The sequence below is a fragment of the Echiichthys vipera genome (genome assembly GCF_963691815.1).
Source record: "Echiichthys vipera genome assembly, chromosome: 11".
Classification (NCBI taxonomy): Eukaryota; Metazoa; Chordata; class Actinopteri; order Perciformes; family Trachinidae; genus Echiichthys; species Echiichthys vipera.
In genome coordinates, this window is record NC_139836.1 from 15,076,266 (window position 1) to 15,092,292 (window position 16,027).

The following is a 16,027-nucleotide window of genomic DNA, read 5'->3' on the forward strand; positions in this document are numbered from 1 at the left end:
CCTGACTCTCGCCAGATGAATTTCGTTCCGCCTTGCTTCCTTCATCCATCTGGAATCGCTCCAGAGCAAAGTGATTTCAGGAGGCTGGGTCAAAAATCCTTGCATATGATGGGATAAACCACTTGTCCGTCATCTTTATTGACGTGCTACTTCAACCACTCACATCGAAACCAATCCGTGACGCTGATGAGTGACGCAGGGAAAGAAATCACTTTGCTATCGAATCCAGATGGTTGAGTGGAGCTAGACGGAGTCAAGGCGCAAGCAAGGCGGAACGGAAGTCATCTGACGAGAGTCAGGTTAGTTCTAAGTTGAATAATTTGAAAATAAATGACTTTATCTATGAAAGTTGTCTTGACTGTCTCAATCAATCCTATTTATATTTATGACTACAGCCCATTATGAGTGATGACAATTTGATTTAAAAAAATCAACACATTTGTTATATCACAGAAAAAAATAAAACAATTTTAGGAAAACTTTGTAGCATATTTGTTCTTGTAACAAATGAAAAAACATGACTTATTGCATTCTACAGAAGAAATTCATCTTTTAACATTTAAGCACCACTATAAAACAACTATTGGTGCTGTATCTTGCTCCTCTGGGTCAGCTCTGTTCATAAATCTTGTTTTACATTAACAGCAAGTGTGCAATTAAGGTGTTATGCCTGTGAATACATTTCCAAAAAGAATTGCACCTTTGGAAAAATGTCAGAGGAAGAGCATGAATTATGAATAGGCCAGCAGGTATCTGTCCATGGGGATTAAGTGTAGCTGCATTTGCACAGCTATAAAAACCCAGGTTGGAGTAAAAAAATACACACAAATAGGATTTATTTCAGAAACAGCAGAAATAAAATATGCAAATAAGTGGTGTAGAAGTAATGAAACAAAGAAACAAACAGATGTGTCCATTTGTTTGACAGAGGTTATGCAGGTACAGTAAATATTATTTCCTAAATTAATACTGCAGTGTGTTTACATTCTGTATTTAATCTTCGAGTCAACCACATTGCATACCAGCCTCATATAGTACCACTACTCTGCTGTTGTACTGATCAGATGATTCATTGCTTCTAATCACACTACAGTTTTAGTAAGATTGGCTTTCCTTTTACGCTTTTGTTTCCATTATTTCATTTACATATCTGTGCTTTGTAGCGTTTATAATAAGATGTCAGAGTTATAAAAACTGCTTAGTGTAATACTTGTAGTTGATGTAAATGAGCTTTTATGGTGGATTCATGAGAATGTGCAGTGAGGTGGAAATTATATTTAAATCCTTTGACAGTCTGCACACATTGGGACACAAGGAAATATTATTAGTAATTACAAAATATAAATGGACAAGTTCAGTTGTTAAGTATGATTTATTATTACAACAAACTTGTTAACATAAGGAAATTTTCTGACCGTTTAAACTGTCAAAATGCCCGGTGATGGTCTGGCGTCCTGTCCATGGTGCACCCTGCCTCGTGCCCAATGTCAGCTGATTTTGTTTTCTTTTTAGATTCAAATGAGTTTTGTTCTTTTGTAGTGTTGTGTCAGTTGTGAAAACGCAAATGTCCCAATGTACTCAGAACATTCTCCTGAGTGCTCTCAGCTATAACATCTTTCACAATTCATTGTCTATGGAGCAGTTCAATAATTTATACCTGATGACAACTTTGAGTTTTAGCACTAGTTTTTGGATTTGGGAGAGAGTTGTTCATGTTTATGAATACTTTTGGTCTATTTTAGACCATGGGAATAACATGTATGAATCTTGAAAATGGGTGTAGTTGCCCTTTAAATACTTTGCTAATTGGTTGAAAAATTAAACCAGTCAAGTGGGTCAAACCTGACTACAGGCACTATAATTTGCAAACAATGTGACAGAGTAACATCATTGGTGAATATTTCCACTCACCTGTTACATTCGTCTCTGCTTTGACCAAATCACACATTGTTTCTTTAACTATAGAGAAAAACAAAACAATATGATAAGGAATATGTCACTCTTATGTATCATCAATAATAAACAAATAAACACATGCAGACTGACAGACTGCATGCAAGTAATATGTTTGCATTACACAAAACAGTCATTACATTTCATCACTGTGAAAAAAGTAAACCAATTCAAGGTGTTATTAATATAAAATGTTATGAGAAGTTTTTAGCAAATATTTGGAATTTTTTTGTTTTATCACTCGTGTGATTTTTAGTTAAATGGACATTATTTTAGTTTCTTTTATTATTTATTTAATCACAGTTTAGCTGAATTCCTTGTGGACTATTTAGTAAGCGATATGAAGGGATTTTATTTGGGGTTAAAAAGGGCAGGTTTACTTTTTTTAAGTGGAAGTTAGCATTTACTAATTAAATTAGTATTATTATTAGGGTTACCTGCTTAGTGTTTAGTCTTCCTTTCAGTCCAGTGATCTACACTCTTAATGAGAGCCAGGCTTCAGATGTACTAATCACAAAAGAGAATTCAAATCGCTAAAATGGACTTCAGCTTTGATGTTTGAAGCACGGAAAAATAAAGTGCATATTCAGCTTATTCAGGTTAAATGACAGAAATGCAAAAAAAGGTTAGCAGGGACATTGATGAGTCGCAGATAAAAGACACAGCACACTGAGTGCATACTATCAGACCAAGATCTACATCCTGTATGGCCCATTATGCCCTTCACGAGCCAACTTCAAATGCTGAGCGTATTATTATAATAATATATTAGGACTTCTTACCTCTTTTAACTCCATATCATTCTCAGAGTCAATCAGTGTCTGTTTAATGATGTAAAACTTCACAGAATGGATTAAGAAAAGAAATGTATTAGTTTCCAAATAAGAAAGTGATCAAAGATTCAAGGACGATTGAGCTGGAATATAAATGATTTAACAAATGAGTCATTTGGGTCAGGTTGGTGAGCTATCTTTATGAAACGAGTTAGCTGTTACCTGAAAGTAGATGTTAATGTTAACAAACTGCAGAAGAAACACCAATTTATAGCTCAATAGCCTCCTATTTAGAGAGTCTTACACACTGTGCTGAGGTTTATGTTGTTTTTATTAAATGCTTTTATGTACAAATACAGATTACACACAGAACAAAACACGCATTATAAATGACACACTGTACATTGCTGATGGCTTTCAACCCAAGCAAGATATAAGTTTTGCACGATTACGATCTCACATCCTATGCCATTTAAAGTCACAATATAACTTAGCCTAACTTTAGTCGGTGGTATCAACTCAGTTTTGACACGAAGACATCAGTGTTTCATATAGCAATCAGTTATGGGGAAACTTAAGGTTTGATTTAGGTTTCTGAACATTAAACATTTTTCATAAGAAATGTCCAGGTCATTTAGTCACTTTGCATTTAGGTCTTCAATTCTGGAAAAGGTTTGGTTTCCATCTGTTAACTTTAATGGAGTTTATCAGGGTCCAGAGCAGTGTGTGTCTGTTACCATAATAAGGGTTTTTGCAAATCATGCAACAAGTTAAAGCCAACACTGATCAGCAGAAATATTCATCACAAAACTGCTCTTTATTTATTTTTGACTAAGCCAAAAAATGAATACATTTGTGGAAAAATAAGGATAAGTTTCCGCTACAAGGTGTTATAAAGTCAGGAAAAGATCCACTTAAACCAGACTAAGCCCAAAAGCCAGACGATGAGTATGAATGAAGATGAAAAAAGCTAATTTGAACTTTTAAGTCATCTTTGCTCTGCAGCTCTAAAGACTCATCCTGCCTATGAAGTCATTTTGGGTGACCAGCAAATATGTTTTACGGTCATAATCCGTAAGATTTGAGGTACCTGGTTTCTAGCGGCCTCTTTGGCGGTAAGATTTAAGATGAAGATGTGAGATAGTCCTATTACACTTCTGCCCTTACTACCAGCCTGACTCAGAAGCTGGAAGTTGCCAATTTCTGATTAAAAGTGAACCGGCATAACCGGCAGTGACGAGCTCCACCTGGCAGACCAAACACTATCAGCAGGATCACTAACATGGCTGCGTATTTGAGTATAGAGAGGGAATGTTGCCACAGACACACCTATTGTAATAGGTAACAAGTGCTTTCATTAGTGGGTCATATGATCAACCAACATTGTTTTAACTCACTCTCTAATAGGTAATAACTTAGCAGAGAATTAAATAGATGACAATCTTACGGATTATATCTTTAAATAACTATTAAAAAAACTTACATGGGTGTTACATCGGATAATTATCAAACTTCAGGGGCAACTAAAATGTTTTATGTGGCTTGTGTGTGGAAGACAACAGGGATGCTTGACATTATCCTAAGACCTAAGATATTATGAAAATGTAATGTCATATTCATCCTGGCAAAAAGAAAGAAATAATGACAATTGCCTAATCTGAGCATCTCAAAAGGCAAATATCTTGTCCTGAAGCTGTTTGCTAGAAAACATTGATATCACTGCATTAAAGGAAATTAATGGAAACTAATTCCTCAAAATCTGTAACACAACTTGAAAAAAAATACATCTGCAGTTTAACATAACAAATCTGAAATAACTAGCCTACACAGGCATTTAAACAGCCAATTCTAAGAACAACCTTCACGTATATGGATGACTGTGAATAAATGTCAATGTTTTAAATTCCTGTCCACATTTAAAAGATAAAAAAACTCTATCCTGAATGAATAAAACTGAATACTGCCATAATTACTTAAGTGGATTTATTCACTTTACGGGGTTATTTTTCATTTCAATTTTTGAAGGAGACGAACCAAAAAAGCAAATGTTACAACATTTTATGAAGAATTAAAAAAATATATAAAGGTTTAAATTGGAGGTCACATATCTGGAGCACCTTCAGTATCTACCATAGGGATGTTTTCTGTAGCCCCCTCTTGTCAGCCGTAAAACTGGGGCTTTGAGACTGGGACGGGTAGGCGTCCACTCCTCCTCTGCAAACACAGTTAAACACACATTGTAGAAAGCTGCTGCATTCCCTGCACTGTCACAAAGTCAAACTGTGATCTTGGGTTTCATATACTAACCTCTCACAACCCATTTAACCAAAGACAAGAAAATTCAAGCAAATAAATTCTATCCCAGCATTTTTCCACAGAAAATTAATTTCATAAGCACTTTGCCCTCTGTTGGACCAATACTGAGATCTGACTGTCAGCAGCTCCTTCCTTAGAGTCAAATTACATAAAGATGGCCACCTCTGCTGCATGGCACATTGCACTGCTCCCAAAATAAGAAAGTGTTTATGGAGCAGAAAATCAAATCATTGCCCCCTTGGTTTCTGGTTTGGTCCAACCTCAACACCCCAGTGCACAATTCATTGTGCTGAAAATGTATGAGCCTGCAAACCTGCTGTGGCATACAGCTTTTCACCGCATATTGTCACATGACAACCTTGTAACTCCTTTTAACATTTAAATAGTTTTACATGTATCGATTATTGATTTGAAGAAACTTCAATTTTCTTTTTATTATGAAACCTAAAACAATCTCTTGAGGATAATAAAAAAAGTCTTAAATTGTAATTCCAGCGCAAAATGGTCTTTTTCAACACAAGCCATCGACACAGTTTTTTTTGGTTTAAAAACTATTAACATAGAAATCTGGGAGAGTAGCTATGGACTTTACTATGAGAGGAGCTAGTACCGTGGCCAGTTGTTAAGTCTTTTAAAACACTCTTTAAATAAACTCTAAGTTTGTGAACTACATTGTTGGTGCTTTTGTTTTATGCGTAGGGACTCTTATCATGCTACCATAGAGGTTTGGTGTTATTTTGAGCAGTATTAGTGGTTAAAAAGCCGCTTTAATGTGTTTACCATACTGCCCTAAGCTAATTAGTGTTAGCCACGTCCGGCTGTTAGCGACTCTCCAGATTTCTGCGTTAATAGTTCATACACGAGAAAAAAATGTCTTGATGGTTTATTTGATGTATGTAAGTGCCGAAAAAGACCATGGGATGATTTTGCACCGGAATTACACTTTAAACAGTTGGTGTTTTGGAGACACAAGATTGTTTTTACCTGACAGCAGTCACTGTTGTGTGCACAGCAAAGGTTACTAAGCCAATAGTAACAGCTTTTCTGGAATAAGCCCACAAGGGCATCTATCCAAAAGGCAAAACATTCCACCTTTACAACAGGCACCAGTTAACCCCCTGAGCTTCCACTGGCACATTTACTGCAGCTTGTAGCCAGGGAGGTAGGAGGAGTGGTGCATGCAGGAGCAGCCCCATGGGTGAGGATGATTGTGGGCTGGAACCACAAAGCTTTTTCCTTTGTTTCTCTGCTTCACAGCATCTTTTAAATATCAGTGCAGCAGCAGTCAGGATTGTTTGGCCAATACTTTTTTTCTTCTTGTCAGGAACAAATTTAAATCATACACTGTGTCTACAAATTTGACTAACTGCATTTATCCAAAGAGGCAAATTACCGTTGCTTTTGTGAAATATTACTGCTTAAAGTCAGTGACAAGGATAGCACTGGAAAACATTTGAAGGAGAGGAGTTATTATTGCAAGCTGAATGGGTTGAAGATATTGCTGTAGTGAATATACTCATGCTACTAGATATTGCATAATCCGAGCTGTGCTATATCTAGGTGCAGAATTTAAGTTATTTTCATTATCAAATAACTTACAAAACTTATCACAATCACAATTTCCTAAAGCCCATGGTGACACCTTTAATTTTGTCCCTCCAACAGTCCAAAACCCAAAGATGTTTCGTCAACAATGATGTAAAACAGAGAAAATAAAAAGTGAACAGCCGGAATCAGAGAATGTCTGGCATTTTTGTCTGAAAAGGGAAATTATTAATGAAGTTGCCAAATCATTATCTATGGATCGACTTATCAAATAATCAACATTCAGCTACAGTAATTGACTAAGCACTAATAGTGTGATAATGACAAAAACTACAGTGTTATCAACTAGGGAGAGAAGGGATGACATTTGACTCACACAGTATTTGGATCAGTGATGTTCTGTACAAAATAAACTGTACTTGCCATAGTTGTTGTAGGATTCATCACCGTTTCCATGTCCATATTCATAATATTCTGAAATGCTAAAACAGACAGAGTGGAAACATAATTTAAAAATAAATAAGAAGTTGTATTTGTTGATAATTTTGTGAAATAAGAAAATAGGGTGAAATGTTTTGTAAAAAAATATCTTAAGTATACATAAGGTTAGCTTCTATAAATAAAGAAAAAAATCGTATCAATTTACGAGATATTTAATAATGTATGTATTTAGATGAATTTATTAAAAAGGCTTAGTAATTTCCTGAAACAGCTGGGCACTGCAGTTTTTAGCAAACATTACTCAAACAGGAGTAAATAGTGCATTTGTGCGGTTGTACACATTTGATGCCATAGTGAGTATTTACGGCAGGAGGAGAGTTAGTGGGATGAACTACAGTGCCCATATTGCTCACTGATGTGGGTTCTTTTTAATAATTTTTGGAAGACTTACGTCTACGGTTATAGAGGAATGAGATAGATCAAGCTTGGCTTTATATACAATACTTGTTAGAATCAGTACATTGTTGGTTTTTATTTTTTTTCATGGGATTTGACACATAAGAAACCTAATAACACCAGTGACTTAAAGATACAACATTCTAATTCATGGTTCATGCTAAATGTTGTGGGTAAACAAAATCACTTAAGTGGAGGTCTTAATTTCTTAATAATGAACATACGACATCCACAAATATAATAATATAATATATATATATATTATGATATATAATATGCTGAAATGTACAGCAGCCATGCCCCATAGGTCAGCTGGTCATAGTGGTATTGTAAGTAACAGATGGCAATTGAAAAACCTGCTTTGTTTGTGTGAGCGTGTAAACATCACCTCTTTGACTGATTGCTGTAGTCATCCTCATAGGCTTCGTAACTGTCGTCATCATATTCTCCACCATACCCATCATCATAGCCCTGCGAGGAAACATGCGGTAAGCATTTGTCCACTTGTCTTTCTCATCTCTAGTCCAACTGGTTAGAGGTGAATATAAACACAATCAATACATACTGTAGCTCCACAGGCAAAGTTCATTACTTTGTGTCCATAATAAGAGAGGAAACAGGAAAAAATTCATGTCCAACTGAGATTATTGATTAAGGCTTGCAGGGAAAGCATGTCTCACTAGTGAAGCTAGCTGCAATATGGATCTCAACTATTGATAGGTAGCTACTCAAGAAACAAACAAAAAAGGCCAGAAAGTAACTTCAGTCATGTTCAATAACAATGAAAATGTCTCAACAGTATGCAGCAGCAAACAGCAAAGACTTCCTAAATGTATATACAGTTGTATAAAAGCTTTGCAGAATGTCTCAGAACATTCCCTCCTGTAAGTATCGGTAACCACCATAGTATGTGCAGCTGTAGAGCAAAAACACCTTTAAAGTATATTTGTCGTGATTTTATATTTCTCATAAACACAAGTACTGTTGTTCTCTCCCAAAAAGATCCTCTGTTGTGTCCGATGAGGAAACAGTATCAGTATTGCAATGCAATGTAATTATGTAATGACAATAAGCTGTCAACATTTTTGTCAAAGGGACAGATATGTCGGCAGTGTAAATCCTATTGCAAAGCTGTGTTTTGAGCCTCAGACTTTTTTTTACTCAATTAGAAGAAGAAACCACAGATGGGCTGAGAAAGCTTCTAATATCAAAAACTTTTATATTAAATTGAAAATATTTCTATTCACTTTGTTGTTGTGTCACCTGCACACATGTTCACATGAGTTCATCTATTCAGGATGTTGGTGGACTCAAGGGGTTATTTTCAACGGGATAGGGTCGACTTGTCCTCCTCACTTTTCAAAATCTAATTTCTGTCTATGTCACTTCTTATAAATACTTTTTTACAGTTGTTTTATTCCAAAAATCTCTCTAAACAGATATCCTGACACACAGTGCACTCATAGCAATTAAGATTTATGAGCAGAAATGAGCCTTTGGAGGTAAAAATAAATAAATAATTATACTACTTTATAAGTAAGTAATCTTCTAAAAAGATTCTGAAATTAAACAAAAATCAAATTTAAGGCACTAAATGACACTTCCCCTTGTACTGTAATATAATGTAGAGTTGTGCCTAAAATGCTGGTATCAGTATCAGCGAGTATGCAAGTCTATGCACTGATCCAAAACCATGTAATTAAAGCAATTATTTTATTGTTCTTGCATGCCTTATAGCTATTCCCTCCAAAGTCCCACCCTCTTCCCTCTGCCTAACACATGCACTGAGAGAAATGCTGCATTCGAGTAGTATGGAAAGTGAGAAGTTTCGGACCTCCAACTAGACAAAGTGCACTGGAATGCCTGTCAAAGTGGAGCTTCCTACTAGCGAATTCGGGGAAATCGACCTAGCCTGAATTCACTAGAAGGATATTACACTTTGACAGGCATTCCAGTTGACTTTGCTTTCCCATGGCACTCAACTGCAGCATAAGCAGCACAAGTAAAAAAAATACAACGGATGACAGGCAGGAAGCTCGACAAATCATTTTATCTGGACAGAATGGAATGATTCGTCAGACTTTTATTAGAAATATATGAGAATTAAATATTGATGAGTTTTAACACTTGGTGGATTTCTTCTAGATTTTACTGTGCAATACGCTTATTAGGAGTGTTTTAAGATTAGAAAAGAAAAGTGTAAAAATGCCAGAAAGGTAAGAATTGCTTTAAGCCGTGAAAAAAAAAATCAACTTTAAGGTATAGTTAGTAGGAATCAAATTTATTCACGTTCTTTTTCCATTATGACTGACTGTTTTCTGATTTAATTTTCATGATACTACTCATACTTTGTTATTTGCTGGATTAATATACAACACCTGACTCCATTTGGTCGCCCCACTTCTGAAACCAAACACACGCCCTTGTGTGGACTGGTCTGTCTAAAGAAAGTACTCCACATAATATTCAGTTAAATGGTTTATTCATGACAGCAGGGATAATCAATCTCAACAGACCACAGGCGCATTGAACCGGCATAACACCTTAACTGGAGTACACCCATGTGTGCAGAACAGTAAACCTAGCTATTGTCTGCTCTTGTAATTGTTGGATCTTGCTCATTTGAAGATATTTAGTAGATTTTAAAGTGCTTATGTTTAATTTTCATCATGATCTAATCTCTTGTAATCTTTCTAAGCTTGCCTTTTCAAAACAAGCTCTGTGATAATGCATACGGTACAAATGTTCCTTTTGTAAATCAAATACATTTTAAATCAGCAGAATAAAAAGTGTTGCAAGCTTCAGTGAAGCCAGTTGATAACAGACCCAGTGTCCTCAACAGCACACTACTTCTGTCTGCCTGTAACAATGGAGTAAGAACATCTTACTTTAGGTGTAGCTGCTTTTCGTAAAGCTTTGTGACACCAAAGAAGAAGCATCAGTGTGAAGGACATCAAGTGCAGCAACACAAAAGAAATTACATTCAAAGCACTTGTACACACTCTACCTTTCCTGTAGGGTAATGCTGACTCCAACAGCTCTGGTTCCTGTGTGGCTTTATTTGCGTGAACATGAATTTGACTAAATTAAAGTTAGGGATTATGTCAGGGCTTAAGTTGTTCAAGGGATCCAATACTTCTCCTTTTCTTGCAAGAGTCGTTCCCCACAAAGGCAGAGTCTGAGGCCTGCGTATCTCAGTAATTGAGTGGTTTGTAAGCAATCCCATATGAGAAATCGCTCCACACTGGACCGTAAATGTAAAGCGATCAGTGGATTAATTTCAGTCAAACGTACTATGAAAATAAACCTTCAGTCATCATGAAGAATCACAGCAATGAGAAGTCATGTAAAACTTGAGTTCCTGGCAGTATATTTATTAAACAGGTGATTTTTTACCAATTAGATGTAAATGATAGGGACAGTCCCAACATACTGTGTTTACTGGAAAGATGTGTGTGTGTTCACCTAACCTTGGAGAAGGTAGCCTACTGATAAAGTAATCTTATTAGTGTCATGCTGCTGTTTACACTTTCTAACACAGCAGCAGTCCAGTTTGGGATTCCATCTGAAAAATGTTACTTCATTCATTCATCTTCAACCGCTTGTCCCTGTCGGGGTCGCGGGGGGCTGGAGTCGATCCCAGCTGACATTGGGCGTGAGGCGGGGTACACTCTGGACAGGACGCCAGTTTATCACAGGGCACAAGAGACGAACAGACAGACAACCATTCACACCTACGGGCAATTTTAGAGTCATCAATTAACCTAACACGTGCATGCCTTTTGGATTGTGGGAGGAAACCGGAGAACCCTGAGAAAACAAAATATAATCATAACAGTGTTATCTAACTATTTTTCTTATAAAGAAGCTTTGGATCATACCGTTGGGTTTTATTTTAAAGCCTAAATGCTGTTAGATACGACATACCAAATTCTTTAAAATACTGTGGTGTAAGCAAAGGTTGACGGTTCATGGAGCTGTAGAAATTCAACAGAAGAATAAAAAATATATGGACTGATTACACTGTGTGTATATCTGCTGTAATGTAAGTCAAACGTGTTAGCAGGCCTACACGGGCTAACTTACAAGCTTGCTCTTCCAAAGCCACTAAGCATATCATTAGATTACTGAAATATTATGCAGGGGTACAGGTTCCGTTGGCTAAAACTCATTCGTGAACAACACATTAGAAACGAATACGTTTTAAATAATGTCACAAAGTTAGTGTTAATAAGCTAGCCAGCCACAGCTGCTGAAATATGGAGGTCATCCCTATGTTACCAAGGTACTATGTTCCCCGGTCGCATAAGCCTCTGCCTCCGCTGATTTAATTCAGCATTTTTTTTACGGTTAGGGGTTAGGGTCTACATAGACCTAGTTTTTGGGGAATTCAGCACTGATTGGGGAAAAATAACAGACCGGGGAACATAGGGGAACATCAGACCTTTTTATTAAAAAAGGGTCCTATGTTCCCCGGTCACATAACAAAGCGGGGAACATAGGACCCAGGGAACATAGGTCAATCCTCAAATATGCTAGCAAGAGACTGTTTTTGTCTAGGTCGGTGTGGAATAAAAGATTAATTGCTTCAAAAACTTTTTTTTTTTTTGAGTGGTTAAGCGGTAAATTACTGGTTCAAAATTGTTTGATGTAAAATAAGAGTGGTACGGTGACATTCAAGCATCTATCCGCTGAGGAAAACAGTGTAATTGAAATTTTTTGTAAAAAGCTATAACCATAGGTGAACTGTGATGTTTTTTTGTTATTTTGTATAAAAATAATAAATTAATTAATTTGAATAAAAATGAAAAAAAAACAAAAAACAGGGGCAATACAGATAAGCATTGTTAGGGAGAAGCAATGCAACACATGTAATGTATAATGAAGCTTTTAACTCAGTTTCAAAGAAAACACAAAACGTTCATCACACTTTAACTTATCTCTGCTGACCTCAGCATTGGTTTGACCCACAACACAAGCTGCGTTCAGATTCGACAAGGTGCAGGGTGTAAATAGTCTGGCCCCTGATTAATGAGACATGATTTCTTGCATTTGACTCTCATCTGTACAAACAATTAACACAGGTCCTTTTTTATAAGGTAGAGGGAATAAATCAAATGCTAACACAAAGGTAGTCCTTGCTCAGTGTAATTAGGATAGCAAGAACCTAAAGGCCCTTAGCACTGTGCTTCATTATCAATTGACAACCTGTACGGCCCTGACAGTGACTGATCTTCATAGGGAGCTGCCTGTGAATGCCTCTCCACACAGCAGAATGGGGAGGAAAATGAGATTTGCAGCCTTTTGTCTCCGCTTTTGTACCTGTGCAATTTCATTCACGATGTGCCTTTTTTGTTGGTTACACACTCAAAGTATGTGTTTGCTTTTAAAAGTATTTGCTCTACTTGTGTCATGAACTAAATTTGGAAGAAGGGCACATTTTCAAAGTGAAATAATTGACATTGACCCTTCATTACTTTCAAGAATAGTGACATTAAACACTATCAGGCTTAAGAACAAAATAAAGAGACACTATAAGTCAGTCTTCAGATGTTAGTGTGGTACTTGGGGTGCTGGTAGAGTTTAGCATCAAATGTAACTGGATCTTCTTCTTCCTTCACACCAGACTTCAGTCCCTGATTATACAAGTGAGTCTATTTTGCGTTCTACCTGAGTTTTTCTTTTATTAAACAATCGAGTGATAGTGAATGTCATACATCTGTTTTAATAAACAGGAGAGTTCTGCATGGAGAATTTCCATAATTGATCTAACAGTTGTGAACTCAGCAGTGTCTGAACCCATTGTTATAAACCAATTACAGCATTTGTACATAAAGGTGGCCTGAGAAACTGCTCTCCTTTAACAAATATACAGAATCTCACGCATCTTTTATGTTCATGAAATAGATGACACAGGGAGAATTTTCCCCCATTTCAAAGGGGTGTCCTTTTGCTTTTTTCCACAGTAGATAGATTAGACTTTTTTCTTCAAAGCCTCCCAAAGCTCTGTGTTTAATCACATTATGGCATTTCCTGCACTGCCTCTGTATGGTTGCAGGGCTCAGGTTTAAAAACCTAGCTGCGCGTTTAAATTTTTACCAGCAATTTGTACAATTCATGGTTTGCTGTCAGGGACAGAATCCTGCATCACTCTCCGGATTTCTCTCTTATATCATCAGCCTTGACATTAAAAGATAAGATTCAATCCAGATGGGATTTGATCTTTAACATTAAACTGAGGCCAAGGTCCCAGTCTATAGAAAATCCCATCAATCACATCTTTAATCTCTCTCTGCTCTCCCTTTGCACTTTTCTCATGGAACCATGTATACTGATAACAGTGAGACGTCTCACTGCTGCGCTTTCAAGAGGATTAGTAACACTCTTTCACTAACCCATATTTGAAAGTCACAAAGTAATGAAAGTGGTAACAGCTTTATGATCTATACCTATTAAAATATATAACATAAAATACACATCAAAATTGTATATTCTGAAAGGTAGTACCACATCAGATTACATAATTTATAATTTATTGACGAGACATTTTCTCAGGTACTAGTAAAACAATTAATAATACAATTTTACACAGTTGACATTGGCTGATTGCTGAACTAGCAGATAACTTATCACCGGAAAACAGACCTCTTTTCACTGGATGACAAACCTGCATTTTAAGCTCTTTCACTGTCAGAAAGCATAAGCAGCCTTATGCTTAGGTGGACAACCATATAAATGTGAATATATGATGTGCTTTGAATTATTTTTTAATGATCAAATTGTCTCAACAAATACGTGAGGAGCTCTTCACTTTGAAGGACCGGACTGAGTTTTTAAAGGTCCCATATTGTAAAAAGAGAGATTTCCATTTTGTAGTTTTTTTTTAAATTATAAAACAGGTCGACGTGTTATATTAATACTGGGAAGTATCAAAACATTCAATTCACAGAGAAGGCTGCATTTCCCCGGCTGCAATGATGGTGCAGAGAAACTGGGATGGTAAGTGCCCAAGACCTTGAAACGCTGAACAATCAGAGCAGACTGGGCTTTTTCAGGAAGGGGGGTCTTAAAGAGACAGGCACTAAAACGGAACATTTCAGACAAAGGATGAATACAGGTATATTTAACATTTTTAACATTCAAGCAGGTAAACAAGTTCTAGTAGAAACCCAAAATACAAGTATGAACCTGAAAATGAACATAATATGGGACATTTAAGTTGGCCCATCATCAGCTGATCCTTTATGGATCACTGAATCATTAAAGGGCTTATGAATTTATCTGAAACGATGTTAAAAGCCCACTGGCACTGTTTGAGAAACCGACCAAACAACTTCTAGACACACAGCCACTGATTTGGTGGAACTGTTACAATCATGTTCAAAATTTAAATCCTGACAATCACCAATCTCTGGAATAAGAGGATTTCATAAGACAAGTAAGAATCTCTCACAAAAGTGTATTGGCCCTGAATGATGAAACCAACACAATAAAACTCACTTCGACTTGTAAAATTATTTGCAGCTCATTGCATGGAGGTGATAGCTAAAATCTATACAGACTGAACCAATCCACTTCCCTTCTGAATCGATGTTATCATTTAAGAGGTGTAATAATGGTCACTGTCACTATATTAGTTTTACAACACTGGCAGTGTGACAGAGTCCATTAATCACTGCAGTCTCCAGAGGAATCCATGTTACATGATGACCTGCACCACAGCAGAAACACTGGAACTGTTTATGGGAACTTCACCCTAATTGTATAAATAGTCTGTCATTCATTCACTAAACACAATGAGTGCAAACTACAATATGCATGCATAACTACATGTGTATGTGCTGGTTATAGATAAGCATAAGCAATGCAAATCATTGTCTGGCAGTAGATTGTGCACCGATGTTAAGAACTAGTTGTGTTGTCTGTGCATAAAGAGATGAGGGACAATGCAACTCCACAATGCTGGGAAGTAGGAAACAAAACAGTGGCTGCATCAAGGATTCAGTCATGCGACTGATAGATAAAACACCATAGGACAATATTAATCGAAGCCTTAAAGCTTTTAATAATAAGAAGAGAAGATGAGATGAGAATTAAAATGATTTCTCCAAATCATGGTCACAGTTCTTATGTTAATGCCAAAGGTATTCATTCTTAATTATTGGCAACAATCAGTGCTGTAACAATTATAACCCAACTAAATGGTTCTACTTAAATGTACGACAGCGTTTTAGGGCCAAGTATGAAGAAAAAAAATGACAGACCTGAGGAAGGGGTGTCATATTTTGAGAAAAAAGTTGCAAATTTATGAGATTAAAAAATTGCAAATCTACTAGTAAAAAAGTCACAGATTTCTGAGATTCAAACTACTATGTCTGCAGCAAACTATTTTTGAAGTTTAGAAAGAATGAAGGGCGCTAAAAGGTCCGATGACATAATGTATAATACGGCAGTGGATGAGAGACTGCATTGTGGTGCTTTTAATGTACAAAGTACAATAAAACTTTAACGGCACTATTATTTTTGATGAGCAACTAATGCTG

At 36.5% G+C, this 16,027-nt stretch overlaps 1 protein-coding gene across 1 annotated transcript in view; it reads right to left on the reverse strand.

Annotated features, from left to right (window-relative positions):
* Positions 1-4,845: 4,845 nt before the first annotated feature.
* Positions 4,846-16,027, reverse strand: part of khdrbs2 (KH domain containing, RNA binding, signal transduction associated 2) — a gene marked incomplete at both ends in the record, with an annotated part of 63,403 nt that continues 52,221 nt past the window's right edge. The window contains 3 exons of the mRNA XM_083923309.1: positions 4,846-4,940; positions 7,011-7,069; positions 7,873-7,955. Coding sequence (XP_083779435.1) covers positions 4,846-4,940; positions 7,011-7,069; positions 7,873-7,955 — 237 coding nt within the window. The remainder of the gene's footprint in view (positions 4,941-7,010; positions 7,070-7,872; positions 7,956-16,027) is intronic.